The sequence below is a fragment of the Argopecten irradians genome, chromosome 13 (assembly GCF_041381155.1).
Source record: "Argopecten irradians isolate NY chromosome 13, Ai_NY, whole genome shotgun sequence".
NCBI classification, from domain to species: domain Eukaryota; kingdom Metazoa; phylum Mollusca; class Bivalvia; order Pectinida; family Pectinidae; genus Argopecten; species Argopecten irradians.
The window spans coordinates 38,133,633-38,156,469 of record NC_091146.1 but is presented as its reverse complement, the minus strand read 5'-3'; the positions used below and the strand labels follow the sequence as shown (position 1 = coordinate 38,156,469).

Genomic DNA, 22,837 nt, shown 5'->3' with positions numbered 1-22,837 from the left:
ATCTACATACCTGTGTGTATCAAAAGAGGTTTCAATTCCTGTCCATTAATGAATACAACAAGAAAATCATAATATTTGGAGATTTTATGTCTGAACGGAATGAGTAATCTGCCATCTTGCGCCGGTGTTAGTCGGTGAATCAAAACCGGCTGATTCGGCCGGTCGCACAACCGGCGCACTTTTTCTTTGAATCGAGTGACTTAGCCGCCTCGCCGGCGGGCGCCCGCTCTTGACGAATCGAGCAGGGGTAATGTTGTCGGCGATCTTGTCAGTAGGCCTAGGGGGGCAATCAGTCGGGCTGCCCATGCCTCAGCCAATCAGTGCTTTCGTTACATGCCATCTAAAATCTAATCTACTGAATCAGTTACCAGCCTACTAGATCAGCTACCAGCCAACGTGTCTATCAAGTGAATGAATGTAAACGGGAACACTTATTGTAACGGCGCTGTAACGAGGTGTTCAACTACTGAACTAGAACCGTCGTCCAGGAATTAAACGACTATTGTCATTGAAATACAAATTGAAATTTCCGTTCACATTTTCATTCATACTTTCTTTCGCTAATGGTTTTTTCTCTTCTGTTTTCATTTCATCACAGTCCGCTTTTCCTTTTCCGAGGTTTATTGTATCCTAATACTTATCGTATCAAATGTATTGTATTTCCATGAGTATTGAATTAATGTTGACTATTATACATTTTAAATAATAACACAAGAGACAAATTGTTACTTGCCCCATCCGACAAGTGTTATATTTACACTTGTCCGTCAGCAACTTAGTCTGGTACGTATGTCTGGGTAAGCAGACGGCAAGCAGACAAGCGTTGATGTTGACCCCTTACTAAATATTTGTCATTGGAAAGTCATATGTACGGATCATGAATATTTGTCATTGAAAAATTATATTTTCTCATTTCTGTGCCCTATGAAGTTTAAAAGTTTGATTATTTATAGAGCTCAGTGTAAATTAGAGCTTCGTGGATTTGTGTGTACATTAGTAAACTATAAAGGATACAGGAAATACATGAAGGACATGTACAACCCAACAGGATGCATGCACGTCGTACAGTGGTTTTAACATCAGATGTTTACTTAAATATCACTGTAACCTTTTTATGAACCATCTGAGAAACTTGATGGCAATTATAACTTTGTTATGATCATGAACCATCTAAGAAACTTGATGGTAGTTATAACTTTGTTTGATTGTTTGTTTGATTAAATTAACGTCCTATGAACACCCAAGACAGTGCTACAGATTGGTTTCAAAATCTTCACATTTTGTGATTTTTACAAAAATTTGTTAGGACAATCTCTATTGGAATGATTAAGGATTTAAAAAAAACTTTTTGGAAGCAAAATGGCCTAAGTCAGATATTGCGAAATTTGCCAAAATCCGGTCCGGACCTACCGTCCGGCAATTATTTAGTAACAGAAGTCGGTAGAAATGGCGTCTCTGAAGTATCAAGCAGGTGCTGAACTTGGCAAAAACGTAAACTGCATAAGATAATCATGAAAACAGCAGCATGGATACCAATAGCAGGAAGTTATGTTTACTTCAAAAATTCACATTAATGTTCGGTCCGACAAAATCTTGTTTGGCCCAGCATACTCACAGTCCTTGCCGGTCCGAATGTCCGGCCATTTTTTCCCAACTTTCGCTATGTCTGCTAAATTTAGCCCCAATCTGAATCACTGCAGGGTCATGTAAGGACGGACTCCAATATGGATCATAGCATGTGTGGTGTGTTGCGTGTGTGAAGTATGAGGTGCATGTTTTGGAAGACTGCGGTATATTCATGTTGTGTCTTCTTGTATAGTGGAACTCTTGTCCTTTTTATAGTGCTATATCACAGAAGCATGCCGCCAAATATACCAAGCAACACACCCCACCCGGTCACATTATACTGACAACACACCCACCCAGTCACATTATACTGACAAGTTGACAACACACCCACCCGGTCACATACTGACAATTAACCAGCAAACCAGTTGTCCTACTCCCTAATGCTGATGCCAGATCAACGTCATATTTAAAAACTTTCGGGTAAAAAAAGAAACCCAGTTGTATCATGTGACCGGCTTCTGCAATACCTGTACAGATTGGAACAGCTTGCAATTGGTGACGTCCGAGCTATTTAAAAGTTTAAACGTGTATACAGGAAAAATTAATAGTAAAATTTATAATTATTTAATAACTTTTGGCATACAAACTTTCCAAATGTCAGTTAATATGGAAAGTCTTAAGCTTAGAGAGGCGCAGGACACTTTAAATGTTTTTTCTTTGATCCTTTGAATCGGTTACAGTTTGGTTAACCAGATCAGTTTTACCAGTTACGGTTTCCATAACCTGATCTGATTGAAATAAGTTGGCTTAACCAGAAAACACTAGTATGCAGGTTTCCACAAAACAATTTTGCATATTATTTAAAGAAATTATACAAATAAACTTAAGATTGTGGTAACAAACCTGTGTAAATCATATTGATATTACTTGCAAAGGGGTGTGTCAGTGACTCAGTATATATTTCATGGATTACGAAGTATACTAGTTACTACTGTTTATTCCTGTAGATCATACAACTAAATAACGACATGTTCAACACTGTCCCCATGCTTTGAAACAGAAACGATCTTCTACATCGGTCTAAAATATAATACAGAAAAGTTCCCGTTACGAGCATTTATTGTAGTACCTTCAATTTATGACCGTGTAAAACTAACTGTATCAATATCACCATCTTGAGTTAAAACAGGCAACAGCATTACATTTAAAAACGTTATTTAAATTAAGTTAACTGTATATGTATGCTTATAATACCCAAAAATATTCAGCTGTCAAAATGTCACACAGCTTCCTCGTTTGACGTTTCACGAAACCATTGAATATAAAATGTTTTTGACATTGTAAGGATATTGTCACGTAAGATAATAAGAGTGATAATAGCACAATATATGCGCATATGAAAAAAATAATCACAAACCCTAATAAACTACCTACCTTTGAAAAGATAATCATATTCGTCATCCTTGGTACCCATTTTTGTTCTGCCGGAAGTTGACGGCAGCGATATATATTGGAAATGTTTGAGCGCCTTGGCTGAATATATATACCAAATCAGCCCTTTGGCTGTTCTAAATCAAAGTCAAAAATCACCCGATGTATCAGTGAAAGGGAGATATGGATGATGGCGCTGATCTTTGTTGGAATTAAACCTCCCTTTCGTCTCCTCTTCCGTCACAGTATTCAATATGGCGGATTTGACGCCCCTTACGTTCTGCGCAGATAATGACGTCAACTTAGCGCAGCCGGAAGTTGACATGTACCCGGCCAAGTCACTAACGAAGATCGAATGACTAATATATGGATATAGATATTTAGCTATTTAAATATCTGATATAACCAGAAACATATACTAAATATTACGTATAATAACCACATGGATCTTCGGAGTCATCATGTTAATTTTAGGTAAACAAATCGACATAGGCCATATACAGGCTCTTATAAACACGTTCACACAGTGTTCTCCGGCTTTCCGGATTTTTTCCTGGTGGTCCTATAAGGACCGGCTGACCCTAAAAGTTACTGGTCCTGGCCGAAACTGGCGAAAGTTACTGGTCCTCACAAAATTACAACTAATCCTTGTTTGTTATATCAGAAACATAGTATACATGTTTCTGGATTTTGGACTGAAGAAGGCCCTATAGTGGCTTTTGATTTTACTTTTATTTCGGATACTGTATACTAGCTTCATACCGTTTTACCTCATTATGTTTCTAGTTATATAATTACTATAGACTCTAGCAAAGTATGTAAAAGTTTTACTAGCCTAACCAGCCTAAAGTTAAAAAGTCACCACCTTTAAAAGTTAATAATAAAATTTTAATCCATCCTTTATAGAAAGCTGATTCCTTTAATATTTTTTCACCTCAAATCAACAGGATTTACCTCCCCTTATTCATGTAAAACTGTCTGATATTAATATATTACTGACACTGACATTATTTAATGACATTTAATGACAGATTTCTGGTACAGGATAATATATCCTCTACACCAAACTCAAATTCTGTACATACTTTATGAATACAGTTATTGATTGTAACACTACCTCAGGTTGTCAATTAGCCTTGAAATCATAAAACAGATCAGAAAACAATGTTTTATTTTTAAAACAATTAAGTTTTTAGCACAAACAACACTCCCTGGTAAGTTGTTCCACACCGCTGCAGAACGTAGTGAAAAACTGGTTTTTTTTCTCTTTACAGTGTTACATTGTTGAGGGTATACTTTTAAAGAATTTCCTTTATTTCCGGACCGCGACGGTCCAGATATAGACGACTGTATTCAAATCGTTAATAAAAATAAACGAGCTGGGCCAGATGGAATAGCCCCTAAATTTATAAAATATATACATGTATGCCCTTCCATAATTAGATAAATATATATATAGAATGCTAAAGTATAAAATTGATCGCAAATCCCTTGAAATTATATATAAAAGTTTTATACGGCCTATTTTGGAATATGCTCATGTAGTATGGAACAATTGTACAATGTATCTCTCCAATGAAATTGAAAAAAAAAATACAGATCGAAGCACTTAGAATAATCACCGGTATGAGGAGAGGTACATCTCATTATAAATTATACTCCGAAACAAATATTGACTCTCTAATTACTAGAAGAAATAAACACTGTTTGATCCAGCTGTATAAAATTATCAACCGCATGACACCAGACTATCTGTAATATGAAATAATTACACCCTATATAAACAACACTAACAATAACTATAGATGGCGTACGCGTGCCAATAGATAGTTTAATGTCCCGTTTGCACGAACTAATTGTTATAAAAAATAGTCTTTGTCCTAGCACAATGAACATATGGAATCAATTAGATGAACATATTATTAATTCACAGTCTATATCAATATTTAAAAGTAAAGTTGATAAACTCACTATGACTGATGTTAGTGTGATTTTTACATATTATTCCCCCCGATCTATTAACATAATAATTGTCAAATCAGACAAGGAGTTAGTAACCTTAATTATGATAGATTTAGTGATCATTTAATTGACAGTGCTCAATGTAATTGTGGCAACCATATTGAAGACATTAACCATTTCTTCCTTTTTTGCCCACTTTTTAATTCCTATAGACATTTTCTTATACTCGATCATGAACAGAAAAATGGCTATATCTCCTCCGATATTCTAACTAAAGGTAGTCTTTTACTTTCTGATAATGATACTAAATATATTCTAGATAATGTGTCCAAATATATAATACATACAAAAAGACTGATATAACTTATATGTTCATATATCTCACTTATAAATCCTTGTGTTCATGTATTCAGTCATATACTTAATTAATAAACACATTTATCTATACATCTTCCTGTATAATTTGCTATCTTTACTGAAATTAACAGGCTCCCTGATTCATTAATATAATTCACAGGGTAGGAACGTAAGGATGTGTGTGAGAGAGTGTAAGGATGTGTATATTAATTAATTTAGCGAGAGATAAGACAGAATTCAAGCTTAATATTTTTTTTTGTAATACGTCAGGATATTGCTTTGGATGAATGAAAAATTAAGTCCCACCCAACGAATCGCCTAGCTTTTAGCGCTATCGGTTGGTTTTGGTCGTGATTTACGGGTAGTGTCGACTACGGTTCAGAGATAATGAGCTAGGTGGTCACGTGGCTTGTGATGTCAGAGTAGTCCGCGGCTACACAAGGTAAGCCTAGTACTATACATGTATACAGCATACATGTATATCCGTATACGTTAGATCTACAATTTGAGTTTTTCGAGTAAATGGTTATTCTAGCTTTATGATGTAGATATTTTCAGTTTCAAAACATTCCATTTACACCACTTAAAAAATTCAGACAAGCATATATCTAACTTTAGATTAGATAATCAGTCCAATTTGATAGCGATATCAAAATGATGTACTGAGATTTAGATAGCATTTGATGTAAATTTCAGTGTGAAAAACAGTATAATGTAACACTATCTTTTTACGAGTAAAATCCCAAAATTTAGCATGAATATATCTAGAATCCGTGTTTTTATTTCAAACTTCTTCTATAACGATGCAAACAAGGCACAGTTTTTGAGTAAAAATAAAATGTGGACGGTTATCAGTTATGTGATATTGGAGTAACAGTACCGAACTTATACCGAAAATAATATGTATATCTATATTGTTGCCTTTGAAACTTTATCCATAACGTCTACTAAAAAGCAGAAATACATCAATGGTATTTCTGATATATGTTCCTAAATCACAGTTTAAGTGTAGATTTAAATTCACTATTTCAAAATTAAACTAAATCCTTAAAATAGTATATTCATTGTCGACCGTTTTGTATATCATACCGAGATTTAATAGTATGATATATGAACATTTATCGTATAATCCAAAAAGTAACCACATAAAGTGTTCAAATGAAAATTGAAATTACTTGTATACTGGCATTATAAATAGATATAATATCTTGTACCTTTTTAAAAATATACTAAGTGATATTTAAATTAGCATATTTAGTGCGATAATGTTGTAACCCTTCTTGCATGACTAAACATGTACATTTAGATTCGAAACGGTGAAAATACATGCTTAGAATTTTTACTAATACCTTAGAAATTACGGAAGATTGCTATATGCCACGATTCCGTAATTACAGTTCTAGACTGGAATAATTTTTAAGGTTAAACCTTTAGTTGAAATAGTTCTTAGAACCATTTTTGTTTCTGAATAAGTCACCTTCCATTTTTGTTTTACCTTTGTACGACATATATATATGTGTATGTAATGTATGTTCCTAGGTATGATCAGGTATATTTTACTTCCATTTGCTTTTACATCTTCATTTTAAAAATGAAGGTGACAATAAAAAAAACCTAGAGCATAGATGTACGGTGTTTCCATAATTCAAATCACAATCCAATTAACGGATGTCCTAACCTGATTGACAGTAAGACAATAGCAAATACCCGATATAGTCCACCGAATAGCAAATTGCCCGCGGCCAGATAATTACAGGTGAGTTCGATGAATGGCGTTGCGTACAGGTAAACAACATCCTGGTCAAGGTATTACATAACCATCAAACCAGAATGAATGAAGAGTTTTACGCCGTAACGTCATATATAACGTTTCGGTGCACGCGTCCATCAAACCAAAGGCATGGCTAATTATATATCTATAATATCGGTGATTCTACTCGTATATCGATTAAAATTGAAAGCGACCGCACGGTCTGAAAAATAGTTTGTTTTGCTTAATATCTCAATTATTTGATCTTTTATAATATCAAAATTAAATTCGTTCTACCACATGTTGAAACGTTTTACGGTCATTGAAATAAATGTATCTCGATTTATTCGGTTAGCAACACACAACACAATGTTTGTAATGATCAATCATCGGTGTGTACGTATGTCAAGCATCATATCCTTGATGCTTTAATCAAGGATTTCTTAAATTGTTGCGTAAAATTTCATTTTACAGTCACAAATTTTGCAATTCACAATGTATTAAAGATACAGACTACATGAAAATATTATCTAAATAAAGCCTATTCGTTGCTGAACTCATCGACAAAAAATCTGAAACTTATTTCTGTGTAGATTTTCTTTCATTATTACACGAAGATACCTGCTATTAGAGCATAAATTAGAGTATTTGAAACATCGAATTTCACTCTTTTAGTTATAAATATTCGAGCCAAAGTTATTGTACGATTAACTTCACTCAAAAGTAATCATAAAAAAATCTTTGATCGGCTTTTCCTGTGACCGTCCATGTAAGTGATAGCACATCAGTTATAGTACAGCTATAAGCCACGGACTATCATGACGTCACACGGTTTAGAGCTAGAAAATATGCATAATCGGGTGGTCAGAAAATTTGACCTCGATATCGGCGGTTTACAGGTTATTCCGGTCGCGCGCGGCACGGAGAGGTTTCTACATGGTCTAATAAAGTGTGATCGGGGAATTATTTATAATTCAATACTTATGATGCCCACACAAAACACTAGACTCTACAGCTTCTGCTCTTTCTCCGTTTTCTTTTATTCAGTCTCCTATACAAAAGAGTTCCAATGTAACAATGCTAACTGCGGCATGGGACTATTTCAGTAGGTCAAATAGTGACAAGAACCAAATAATCACTTTTAACATCTTCACTCATTCCATATACACAACATCCGCCCCCAAAACAAAATTGCAGATAGCAATTTTCCCAATGAGTGATAGATGAAAAGTGACCATTTTGGTTTTTTTTACAATAATTCCATTTGAAAGCATCATACGATGATTAATAAAATTAACAAAATTAAATGTTAAGTAATATTGCCGTAGATAGAAAACTTTTAGTACAGTACTGTATAGATGAAAACTGTCAACTTTACAAATCACCAGAATTATTTCACACTTCTTCTATAAAAGGGAGGTAATCAACATAATTGAATTTTGTCAATTAAAGGGAGACAATTCTCAAACTCTGCAAAACATACATGAAAAATTAAGTGGATAAAACTGAACATACTCTACTTGAGCAAAGAAATCAACTTAATGACAATCAACAATATGTGACATGAATATGAAGAGTGGAATGACATTTATGGAAAGGAAACAAACAGATCAATGTAATTTCTAAGGACAAATATTTGCTTTAAAATACATTCATAATTACATTAAGCACATTATTAGTTGATAAACCGTTGCTTTTAACTGCATCAAGTAACTTAAAATGATATCATACTCTGTGTGAGCGTTTTCAGGTTGTAATTGTTACACAAGTCTGCATATCTTAACAAAATCCATATGTACATCATTTTACACATGTATATGACATCAAGTGGCAAGCTTGTACAACCAGATAATCTTCAGAAAAAAATATAGGAAAGCAATATTGACAAGTATCTATGGACTCCATTATCCATTTACCAAATTACTTCCATACCAGCAGTAAAATGTTACTCCTTTCTCTACAGCTTTGGTAAAGCATGAGAATTTACTTTGACCAATTTCATACATACAAACATTTTTACTAATTTAGATTTGCTAGCTTGAAAAATATCACTATCTCACACACTGTCACTATCAAAACAAATTTTCAAAACACATCACCAATACATTTGTGAAAAGCATGGCTGGCATATTATTTCATTGATATCGTGGAAAGCTTACAATCATATGCAAAATTTGAAATGTAAAACAAAATATGCATTAACCTGTACTGCTGATTACACCATTAGCAGATAACATTTTCCCACACACCCCTTTAAGTTCAATTATGTGTGTACATTGTTATATTTGATAACACCTCTAGCAATCTATTATAATCAACTAATCATTTGGCACCTTTACCGCATAACTGGAGAATGTATCACGTATTCTTATAAAAAAAAATCCAAAGTATTAGGAATTTCACTGTTCCAAATTCAGAAAACACACAAATCAAACAATTTCTATACATTTCATACAATCTGTAGAATTACAAATAAGAACTAAATATCAATAGAAAAAATATCAGATACATAGTACAATGAGAATACAAAACTTAGCATGCTAACAACACTTTATGAAAAGCAAAGAATAAAGTTCAGAGAAAAAAAAATATCATGTGATCTTTACCTTAAGTTGTGATCCTATTTTAAACAATTAATCAACAATATATTCAATCAATAAGTAATAAACTAATTAGTACGGAAGTCACATAATGTACACAAATGTTCATATTATGTAAGAAATTGAAATCTCTATCTCTACACCAATGGTGGTGGTTTTGCTAAGACAGTCTTCTTAGCTGTAACATTAAGAGAATCGTAAGGGATCCATTGTGCATTTTGAGATGGCTCACCAACCCAATGAATCAAATATTCCTGTCCTGTTTTGGATTTCCTTTGAGCTAAAATCCTCTTTATTTTATAATGTCTATCATGGGCATCAGAGGATTTAGAACTACTACTCTGAAAACTTCAGTATCGTAGGGGCTTCCCAACATGCTTTCTAGGACGTCCTGGTGTAGGAACTGAAGGTTCAGGTATTGAACCTAAAGCATCACTGTGACTGCTTTTAATTGTAGTATCAGAATGAATGCTGGTGTCAGTTACAGAAAAAACAGTATCCTCGCTATCCAACAACACAGTAACCGGATCAGTTTGAGACGCTGATTGCACCTTAACTGTTGATGTAATGTTAAAGTAGTTAGTTGGAGTTGGAGCGCGAACAAAGGCACGTTTAAGTCTATCAAGATGAATTGGACGTGGTAAAAGTTTAGCTGTCTCTGGATCTTCCAGTGTAACTAAATGAGGAGATACTACATCCTTGACAATATAAACACCTCTGTAAATACTCTGAAGCTTTTGGCCTTTCCCTGTAGGTTCCTGGTAGAGAAATACATAGTCACCTTTCTCCAACACAAGTGGCTTAGCTTTTGCGTTAACTTTATCCGTCATAACAGTTTGAGATTTATCCACATTGGCCAGTACCTGTTCTCGAATCATGTTGATTTTCTGCTTCATAGAGGTAAGGTAGGTATCAATGTTCGGTGATCCATTCTCTAGATCCTGGTCCACTGAGCATAGAGGGAATTGTGGACGGTATCCAAATACAATCTCATAAGGAGAGTATCCTGACGTAGAGTTGGCTCCATTATTCATCGCGAATACAATGGCAGGTAGTAGCTCCTCCCAGTTATCTCTAGTAGTGTTCATATAGGGAGTGAGTTTTGTAGCAAGCACCGAATGTGTCCTCTCACATGCACCAAGACAATGGTGAACATAGCTCGGAGTAAAGTTTTGTTGTACTCTCAGTAAGCGACATGTTTCTGTTGTAGCCTTTGAGATGAATTCCGTTCCTCTGTCAGATATTAAGGTGTTACACACTCCAAAGGTACATACAAGTTGAAATATGGCAGTACCAACTGTCAAAGCATCCGAGGAAGCAATAGGTACCGCAAATAAAAGTTTGGAAAACAAATCCACAGCAGTGAATATATAACACTTCCCTGATGGAGTAATGGGTAGTGGCCCATAGAGATCCATTTCCCAGACTTGAAATGGTCTACACGGTGTAGGGAATGCAGTGATAGAGTTTTTGTTCAGCCTTGATCCAAGTTTACGTTTTTGACACATAACACAAGAACGAACATAATCACTTATAATAACGGACATCTTTGGAAAGTAAAACTTCTCCCTGACTCTGTCTAACATGTCCTGTATTCCACTATGCGCTGTCAATAATGAGTCATGATAGTTGTACAACACAATAGGAATAGATGTTTTTGGTATACAAAGCTGGTAATGACACATAGATTTTGTTCGTTGAGACTTGGCTATCCGAGAATGATACAAAAGTGAATCAACCATGACAAAAGCTGAGCTCTCCAATAGTAACTGTCTAGCTTCTCAATACTTTACCAAGTTCATATGATATACTTTGTGAATGTTCTTCATCACTATGGTTTTCAGGTAAACACCAACATTTGTAGTATCATCTATGTGTGAAGTTACAGAATCGACAACAGTATCCTGTTGAAATTGATCTTCAGAATTAGTCGTATCAACAACAGTGTCATTTTAATAACATGTGTTGTTTGGTTGATCAACTTGTGTCGGGACAAGCGGTTCCGGTAAACCATCAGGTACAGGTCTATCAATGTCTGTAGTGAAATCATACCCATCTTTTGAAACACTAGAAGTGACATCCTTCTCTTCAAAATTGTCATGATCCTGATCACTGCTACCTTGCAAGTCTGTTCCCGAATCAATACATGTATTTGTAATGTTAGTATTGTCACATTTGGACTTATTGTTGTCCACTAACGGATCAATGGTAGAACTACACTTCCCTTTGTCCTTAAGTTCAGTGATGAGTTCAGGAACTGGTAATGATGATGGACTTGGCTCCTTAGATTTCCTGTGAGAATAACGTTTTTTCGTAAGAACCTCTGGGATTTCTTCTTCCGAGTCTGCATCATATTCTTTATCATAAAGATAATTTGTAGGTAAGCTGTGGAAATGAGGTTTCAGCATTACATTATTGATCACATCTGTAGATTCCTCATCCTGAACCAACAAAGATGATAATGTCTGTCCAGTTGGTAATATGATCTGTTTCGGTGATTCCGTATAGTATGGAAAGTTCAAATCGTCTTCATCTGGACTTTGCTCCAGTACTCCGACAAAGGGAAAAGGGTGACATCTTGATAATGCATCTGGAACAACCATGCATGCAGCAGGTTTATACACAATTTGAAAATCAAATTCCTGTAGAATGGCTAGCCACCGCTCATATATTGCTCCACGTAATTGCTTTTAGAATAAGGGCTGGAGGGCTTGGTGATCAGACTCTACAGTAAACTGGCGTCCTCTGAGATATGAGGCACAATCAAGGACAGCATAGACCATGCCTAACGGTTCAAGTTTTGTTGGTCCGTAACTGTGTTGTGTTTTGTTGAGGCCTTTTGAACTAAAACGAACAACCCGTACCTCCTTGTCATCAGAATGTTGGTAGAGCATGTACCCGATACCATGGCTTGATGTGTCAACGGCAAGTCTGAATTCTTTTTCAAAGTTCGGGAAAGCCAATGCTTTAGAGTTGAGAAGCTGAAATTTCAGTTTATCAAAAGCACTCTGATGAATGTCCTTCCAGTGAAAGCGTGTTCCCTTTTTAAGCAAGTTGTTCAGATGATATGCTGTGTCACTGAATCGTAGAATGTATTTCCTAAACCAGTTAAATAAACCCATAGCTCGTCTAAGCTCCTTTTGAGATCTTGGTGTTGGGTATTCACGAATTATTTCAAGCTGGTCTTTAGGTGGAAGGATTCCCTTGCGGGAAATTTCATGGCCTAGGAAAACACACTTGTTACGCGCAAACAGACATTTCCGTGGATTAAGTTTCAAACCGGCCTTTGCAAATCTAGAAAACACTTCCTCTATATCTTTCAAAAGATCCTCAAACGTTGACGAACAAATAAGGACGTCGTCCAAGTAACATAGAACTGATTTAAATGTTAAGCCTTTCAAAACTGTATCCATCAGCAATTGAAAACTGTTTGGTGCTGTACTGAGCCCCATTGGTAATCTAATAAATTTAAAGGTACCAAAACATGTATTAAAAGCTGTGTATTTAGAGCACGCAGGATCTATAGCCATTTGGAAAAAACCTGAGCTCATGTCAATAGCAGTTATATAGTTTGGAGTATTATTGGTGAATTATTCTGTTAACTCTTGTATATTTGGAATGGTATATCGAAATGGTTGTGTCTGAGAATTTAAATAGCTAAAATCACAACAGAATCGATAGGCTGACAAGTGTGAGGACTTTACTTTCTGAGCATCAGAAGACTGATTCTTTTTCTGTTTTGAAACTAACACTATAGGGCTAGATATTGGTATATCTTCCCTCTCACTGATAGGCGTAATAACACCTTGCGTCAACAATTCATCTAATTGTGAACGTAAAACCTCACGCTTCTCAGGTGGTAAACGGTAGGGTTGATGGTGTTTTGGTTGTAAATGAATAACATGTTTCACCACATCAGTATACCCTAAAGATGGGTTCTCTTCAGTCACAAAAATATTGTTATTTCTGTACAAACAATTGCGTAATTCACCTTTTTGTGAACTAGACAGAGTGCATGAATCAATATCTAAATCAAAATATGATACACATTTTTCAAAATCACTGTCTTGTGAACTCGCAGTACTTTCAGTACTTAAACTGAAATCATCATCATAACTATAACAGGTATTTTGTGCAGATTGACTAGAACTCTCAAGACTAGGATGAACATGTACATTGCTATCAACATTTTTCATTTGTTCACCTTTGAAAACTTCAACATCGTTTAACTCAAAGCTATTTACATTTTCACTATCAGTAGGTAACACATTATATGATCCATCAAATAATTCAAAATTTGCTAAAATTGCGTTTCTATGTACAATGACAGAACTAGAACCTGGATTCAAAACTTTTACAGGCAACATTCTTTGTCTGTGTACAGTTACAATAGATCTTGCAACAAGCAAACCTTTCTTAAGAGCCTGGTCTTCATGAAAGCTGGGTCCACGTCCCGAGACTGGGTGCACTGGTCTCTTGCGGATGCACACCACTTTTGGGGGTGTGATGTGCGTCCGCGTGATATCAGTGTAGCTGAAGGCTTTCACAGTAGCTCCAATTTGAGCCAACCTGTTTGCCGTGGGTTGCATCTCGTATCCGGGGGAAGAAGGTCCTGGTGGTTGAATAGGTTTTGCTCTTTTTTCTTCCTTTTTTTACTGCTACACACTACTTTGGCTTCAGACTCCGGTTAGACGAGAGGTAATATGGGCCCTGTATTATCAATCGGCTGGTCATGCCGAGCCCTTGGTTCGTAGATATCCAAGAAGGCGGTGGCTTAGGGTCAATCGTGAGTTTAATTTGGATTGTCCTGATTCTGATCGAGCTTGTGGGTGTACAATCTTGCGAGCGTGCTGTCGCAAGCTTGATTTGAATTATGTTCGTTCGAAATATCCTTCCGAGTATACTATCTGTGTAACCCTGGCACTTTGACACTGGATATCCATGTCATCATGAGTGTCCCCCTGTTGGGCTCCGAGGTGGGTGGGGGCACAGCTAGCGAATAGTATAAACTCTTAAAGATGGCTTCCCAAAACAAACAAAATGAACTACATCCAAAATCTCCCCAAAAGGAATCAACCACAAATCAACAAACGAAAAGCGGTACAACAAACACATTCCCACAGTTTCTGGTCATGTCCTCTACACAGAGCGGCAAGACCACTGCAGGTTTATCACCCTTAATATTGCGAAAGGGCATCAAAGGCATTGCCGGCGATGTCAAATCTGTTAAGGCTTTGGGATCGGGTGATCTCCTAATAGAGGTTTTCCGCAAGCAACAAGCGGAGAACCTCCTTGGAACCACCAGTTTTGCCGGCCTCACTGTGTGTGTAAAACCACACTCATCATTAAATTGCAGCAAGGGGGTAATCAGGTGCCCAGCCTTGCGCAATGACAATGAAGCCGACATACTGTCATACTTCCAAGAGGAGTGCATTCCGGTCACGTACGTGAAGAGAATCATGACCAGAAAGAGTGGGAACTTGGTCCCAACACACACTTTCATATTGACGTTCGCAACACCAACGTTACCGCAGAGCGTAACTGTTGGTTACCAGCGTTATGCTGTTACCGTCTACATTCCCAATCCATTGAGGTGCCGTAACTGCCAGAGGTACGGCCATCATGAGAACAATTGTAGACGGAAAATGGTATGTCAGTACTGTGGCCGTGAGGGTCACGATGAAAAAGACGAATGTGACATTGTCAACCGTCACTGCGTCAATTGCGGGGGTGACCATGCTGCGTCTGCTCGCACCTGTCCTGCCTGGACTCGGGAGAGGGAGATATTACGGGTAAATATACCCAAGGTGTCTCTTTCCCCGAGGCTAGGAGGATAGTCGAGCGTTCAGACCTGAATGTGGCAACCTATGCTCAGATCACCCGCGCAAAGACGCCTGTTGACAGTGTCACCGTCAAACATGCGTCGGTCCAGGCCTTGGTTGACAAGCCTAACTGGGACAATGATGTCCCAGATATGGCTGATGCTAAGACCTGCAAAATAATCATGGGGGACCCGAACAGGTTCAAGTCTGGTCCATCTCAGCCACAACACAAACCACAACAAAGACCACAACAAAAACCACAACAAAAACCACCTGGAGCTAAAACGCCAATCCCACCGGCCTCTCCAGGACTTACACAACACCAAACACCGAACATTAGAAAAAAAGTTACCGCCGCTCGTCATAGACGTGCTATATCTTCACCGTCTATTGACGTAAAAAAACTCCCTGAGAAAGCCAAGCGACCAGCAAATACACCACCGCAGGAGCAACGCCAGACCAAAACCACCAAGGTAAAGCTGGCGAGGCTCCCTGCACTAAACAACAAACCCAGTAAGGGATCAGATGACCCTATCCTTGGACGGAACATCTATGATGTTCTATCGGACGACAGCGAGTTTGGTGACAACACATTTATCGCCACCAAACAACCTACTTCAAGTAGTCCTGTCGGTCCGACAAACTATCCTCAGGGACCAACATAGAGACAAACACTATCATACAATGGAACATACGCGGATTTAAAGCGAACATAGAAGAATTAAAACATCTTATACAAACAAAAAACCCATCCATATTCTGCCTTCAAGAAATAATGCTGAAAGACACCATCAATCTCAGACAATTTACACTATACACCAAAACTCCAACAACAGGCGGCCGGGCATCAGGTGGTGTGGCGGTGGCGGTGCATAAAAACGTCCCCCACAGACACATCCAGCTCAATACCACCCTACAAGCTGTTGCCGTAAGTGCAACTCTTCACCGAAAAATAACAATCTGTTCTATATATTTACCTCCAAATACTCCATTTAGTTGTGATGAACTGAGTAACATCGTATCACAACTACCAGTGCCATATATTATCATGGGTGACTTTAACGGTCATAATAGCCTCTGGGGCTCCCCAGGTACTGATGATAGAGGTAGACGTATCGAAGAGTTTATTGATAAAAACAGCTTATGTCTTTATAACACCAATGCCCCAACATATTTACACCCTGCCTCTGGCTCGCTTACCCACATTGATCTATCGTTGTGCCATCCATCAATTCTTCTGGATTATGATTGGATGGTCAACGATGATCTTTGTGGGAGCGATCACTTTCCAATTATACTTAAAAACATAGGGTCACCAAAACTTGAGGAGCCTATTCCTCGTTGGAATCTACATAAGGCGGACTGGGTTCAATTTAAACATTTGTGCGCAGAGGAGCTCATCGAGGATAATTTTTTGAACCTCGATGACCCCATTAAAATTTTCACAGAAGCGCTCACTTCTATTGCTACAAAAACCATACCAAAATCCGTGCCAAAACCTACAAAGTTTCGTCTCTCAAATGATTCATTTATGAATAGATCTGGTAGAAATTCCGCTCTGAGGCGGTACTTGGCTTCGCCAACCGTATCAAACTATAACAATTTTAAAATTTGGAGAGCAAAAGCTCGAAGGTCTATCAAATCCGACAAGAAAAGTACTTGGAAAGAGTACGTCTCAAAAATTAATTCCAATACATCTTCGAAGAAGGTTTGGGAAATGATTGGTAAAATCAGTGGGAAAAGAAAAGCATCACCATCCTCCCACCTCATTAACAAAAATAAAATATTTTCTTCAAAATCCGAAATAGCTGACGCCTTTGCCAAAAATTTTGCTAAAAATTCATCCGTCAAAAATCATTCCAAAAAATTTCAAAAATTTAAAAAAGAAAAGGAAAAGAGACGTCTTAATTTTAAATCCTCCAATAGTGAAAGTTACAATAGGCCTTTCGAGATACCAGAATTGCTCGAGTCCCTTGAGAAATCAAAGGACTCGGCAGCTGGACCAGACGAAATTCCATACATGTTTTTAAAACAATTACCAGACTCTTCACTAAAATGTCTTTTAACTATATTTAACCAAGTTTACTCTTCTGGCAAAATTCCCGAGTCTTGGAAGGAATCTACTATTATACCCCTTCCGAAGCCCGGGAAAGATGCTACTGATGCCAATAACTATCGTCCTATTTCATTGACGAGTTGTGTTTGTAAAACTCTAGAACGTATGATAAATACTAGATTAGTTTGGTTCCTGGAATCAAACAATATTTTAAGTCCTTTGCAAAGCGGCTTTAGAAACCGCAGGGGAACGGTAGACCACTTAGTTAGACTAGAAACATTTATACGAGAAGCATTTGCCAAGAAAGAACATCTTGTGGCCGTATTCTTTGACCTTGAAAAGGCATACGACACAACTTGGCAATATGGAATCATGAACGATCTCCATGATATCGGTATACGAGGTAATTTGCCAAAGTTTATTTCAAATTTTATATCTGACAGGCATTTCAAAGTTCGAACGGGTTCAACTTATTCAGAAACAGAAACACAGGAGATGGGTGTCCCTCAGGGTGGTATCCTGTCTGTCACACTTTTTGGATTAAAAATTAACAGCATAACCAAATGTCTTGGCCAATCTATGGAAGGGTCTCTATTTGTGGATGATTTCTTGATCTGTTACAGATCAAAAAACATGCACACTATAGAACGACAACTACAACAATGTTTAGGCAAATTACAAAATTGGGCTGACGAAAATGGCTTTAGATTTTCAAGATCAAAAACTGTCTGCATGCATTTCTGTCAAAAACGAAAACCACACAACGATCCAGACCTCACACTCAATGGAATTAAAATTCCAGTAGTTGAACAAACTAAATTTCTTGGATTAATATTTGATTCGAAACTGTCCTTTGTTCCACACATAAAACACCTGAAGGATAAGTGCTCGAAGGCGCTGAACATTCTACGTGTTCTGTCCCATTCTGATTGGGGTGCAGACCGTGAAATGCTTCTGCGTATCTACCGGGCACTTATTAGATCAAAGCTTGACTTCGGCTCGATTGTCTATGGATCGGCTCGCAGCTCCTATCTACAGATGCTTGACCCTATCCAGAATCAGGGACTGCGTCTGGCACTTGGAGCTTTTCGAACAACACCTGTGAAGAGTCTCCATGTGGAAGCTAATGAGCCATCTCTAGACGATCGACGAAAGAAATTATCCTTACAGTATGCTGCCCAACTGAAATCCAATCCCAAAAACCCCGCATTCGATCTTGTATTTAATCCACAACACCAGGACATATTCAGACAAAATCAAAAGCTCATACCAACATTTGGCATCAGAATTTCAAAGTTTTTGCAGGAACTAAATATAAATTTCGACGCCATTGACGAGTACACCATATCGGATGTACCACCATGGCTCATTCAAACACCTGATATCAATTTATCTTTGCATGAGAGGGCAAAGTCCAGTGCATTACCCGAGGAACATAAATCCTCCTTTCGGGAGTGCATCAGAGCTTTCCCTGATCATGTTAAGATCTACACTGACGGCTCAAAAGATGGTGATAAAGTTGCGGCAGCATGCTGTACGTCTAATCACTGTTCATCTATCCGACTTCCAGATGTTGCTTCCATTTTCTCTGCGGAAGCTTGTGCTATCGGTCTGGCTCTTGACCACATCGAAGAACACCGTATTGAAAAGGCAATCATCTGTTCAGACTCTCTTTCGGTTCTTCAGGCTTTGAAATCAAGAAGCCCTAGAAATACTCTAATCCAAAATATTTTAATCCGAACATTTCGATTATCTTCTAAAACTCAAATTACTTATCTCTGGATTCCCAGTCATGTGGGCATAAAGGGGAATGAACAGGCTGATAAAGCAGCTAAGACTGCTCTTCGCCTAGCACAAACACATTTGAAACTACCATACACCGACATCAAACCTTCAATTCAGTCAGCCATCAAACACCATTGGCAACAAAGGTGGTCTACCGAAACAAACAATAAACTGTTTAAAATTCAACCTACACTTAATCCTAAACTGTCCAGTCGGAGGGACCGCAGAGAGGAAGTTGTTCTCTCTCGGCTCCGAACTGGACACACATATTTTACACATTCCTATCTATTGAGAGGGGAGGATCCTCCTACATGCCATGCATGTGATACTCCTCTCACAGTGGAGCATCTTTTATTGCATTGTATTGATTTTAAACACATACGAGATAAATACTACGATGTCTCCGACATGTACACTTTGTTTCATGCCGTGAGACATAATCGTATTTTTAATTATCTCAAAGAGATCGGTATTTTAAGCAAAATATGAACGTTTTCTCATCATCATACATCGTATCAACTCAATATTTCATCGTTTCATCAACATTGTGCATGAGTTTTCTCATGTGTTTTAGCCAAAACTATTTTATCCCATTCAAACCTTTTTTTTTTATCAAATAAACGTTTACAATATGTGTTTTAGTCCTTACTTGCCTTTTCTTACCCTGATCTTTTATCCTGATATTAATGCATGACTTGTAGTTTGGCCCTAAATGACCTTAGTTGTCGATGGGCCGTAAAACTCAAACAAACAAACAAACAAAAATCTTAAGAGCCTGCTTACTAGCAGAACAAATACGTTGTAAACCTATTTGTGAGCCCTTTGGTAATTTACACAACACTATACATTCAGAATTAGCAGCAATACTGAACTTTGAAGTACACTTTACTTTAAGTGTGTTTGTACCAAAAGATTGTTTACCAAAATCTAACACAACATGATATTTTGACATGAATCTTGAACCAATAATAAAGGGATGAGAAGTATTGGATAAAATATGTACATGTAAATTACATTATCCATAAGGTGTTCTCATCTTTACTTTTGCAGTTCCATGTACATTTACAAAACTGGAATCTGCAACTTTGACTTGCACTTTGGATTTCTGAACATGAGACTTACATTTTCTTGGCAATGAATTAAAGAATGACTCGGAAATAACATTAATATCACAACCCGAGTCAAGCAATGCTTGAACTTTTAAATGATGAATCTTAACAGACATAAACATAAATTTACTATCAACATTTTCTTTAGAATCATCACTATCTGTACATGTAGAAGGCTCACTATCAGAAACACTCTCAATGTTATTGTTTTGTACTGCTGCGCGCTCTGGCGATAGGCTACGATGCCTATATCGACATACGGAGTCTAGTTTCTTCCTCCCGAGAGACCGTGACTGCCTCTCGGGGCATACGCGTTTCCCGAATAATAAAAGTCCTGGATCAGATGGGTTCACAACAGAATTTTTTAAAATGTTTTTGGGGGAAATTAGGGGAATTTGTAATAAGATCAATCAATTTTGGTTATCAAACAGAACAATTATCTATTACACAGAGACAAGGAATAATAACATGTATTCCTAAAGCAGATAAACCAAGACATTTTATTAAAAACTGGAGACCAATTTCACTTTTGAATATTGTATACAAAATTGCATCTGGATCTATAGCTAATAGGATAAAAACTGTTCTCAATAAATTAATAAGTGATGATCAAACTGGTTTTATTTGAGGTCGTTATATTGGCGTGAACACACGATTAATATATGATATTATGCAATTTACTGAAGAAAATGAGATATCTGGCATGTTATTAATGATCGATTTCGAAAAAGCGTTTGATTCTGTTTCGTCGATATTTATTGAAAAAGTTCTTCTCTTCGGCTTTGGTAAAAGTATAATAAACTGGTTTAAAACGTTACATAATAATGTCCATTCTGCTATAAATCAAGGGGGAAACTTATCTTCATTTTTTGATATTAAGAGGGGCTGTAGACAGGGGGACCCATTAGCACCATATCTATTTATTCTCTGTGCAGAAGTGTTAGCTACAAAATTAAGAAATAATGAAAATATAAATGGTGTAAATATTGATAACTGTCCAATTTTATTATCACAGTATGCTGATGACACTTCACTCATACTGGTGGAACAGAGAGGTCATTAAAGGAAGCAGTATGTGAACTTAAAGAATATGCTAAAATTTAATTAGGTTTAAAGGCCCGCTACCTTTCCGGAGCAAAATCTAAAGGTTTCTTAAAAACATTAATAACAAAAGAAAATATATATCGATGGCTTAAGATGAGGTTACGACACCAAACATATGCAAGATTTCCTGTCTAATACACGATATTAGTGGAGATTCATTTCGCTGTTTTGCCGTCTGGCGCAGTGATAGTCAACTACCGCGCGGCATTTAGGACGACGGCGGGAAACATAAAACGACCCGTGTTATGAAAATTAACATTTTATTTATTCTTATTAAACAGTTCTGAAGGTGATGATAAGTGTGCTAGTAAACGTATAGTTAATAACTTCTGCGACTCTACAAAATTATTGATCTCGTTTTACATCCCTATTTAAAAAATTAAAAGCCGTTTCGGAAAGGTAGTGGCCCTTTAAAAATGAATGTAGAAAAAACTCAAGTTATATGGATTGGGAGTAGAAAGTATAGTCGAGATTATTATTTGCCTGAGCTAAATCTTCAGTGGGGAAAAGAAAAATTTACATTGTTAGGAGTAGAATTTAGTGTAAATCTTCATGAGAAACTTAATTTTGACAAAAAGCTAACTAAACTCAAATCACTGATTAAGATTTGGAATAGGAGGTCATTAACACCTATCGGAAAAATTAATATTATCAAATCTCTACTCATATCTCAATTTAACCACCTATTTATATCACTTCCTAACCCTGATGATAATGATAAAATTAAAATTGGTGGAAAAGATATTTTCTATAGGGCCTACTATCAGAAAAACATCTGCATTGTGAATGATATTTTAAAAGAAGTAAGCACAGGTGAATTTTATTCATTTGCTGATTTTATTCAAAAATATCAAGTGAACACAAATTTATTTACAATACCATGGTCTTATTTCGGCAGTGAAACATTTCCTTTCAGCATATGATGTCTCTATTTATAAGATTTCTTATCCTTATGTACCAATTAATCTACACTTCATTCTCAAAGTTAAGAAATGTTCTAAACTTTTTTATAATATCATTATAAAATCAGATATAGTACCATCTGGTACCAAAAAGTGGAATAATATTTTTGAGAACATTGATACAATAGCTTGGTGCAAAATCTACAAAATTCCTTTCTGGGTAACAAGAAACACAAAACTCCAGTGGTTTCAGTATAGAGTGATTCATCACATTCTTACTACTAACTCATTTTTGTACAAAATTGGAGTAGTTACTTCCCCTTTATGTATTCTGTGTAACACTGAACCTGAAACCATAACCCATCTATTATGGGAATGCAAAGAAACACA

The 22,837-nt window shown here is 36.8% G+C and overlaps 1 protein-coding gene across 1 annotated transcript in view; it reads right to left on the bottom strand.

Moving 5' to 3' along the window:
• The window catches only part of LOC138305671 (ras-related protein Rab-11A), a 47,095-nt gene extending 43,801 nt beyond the window's left edge, over positions 1 to 3,294 (bottom strand). The window contains exon 1 of the mRNA XM_069245963.1: positions 3,004 to 3,294. Coding sequence (XP_069102064.1) covers positions 3,004 to 3,043 — 40 coding nt within the window. The 5' untranslated portion in view covers positions 3,044 to 3,294. The remainder of the gene's footprint in view (positions 1 to 3,003) is intronic.
• Between the last annotated feature and the right edge of the window lie 19,543 nt (positions 3,295 to 22,837).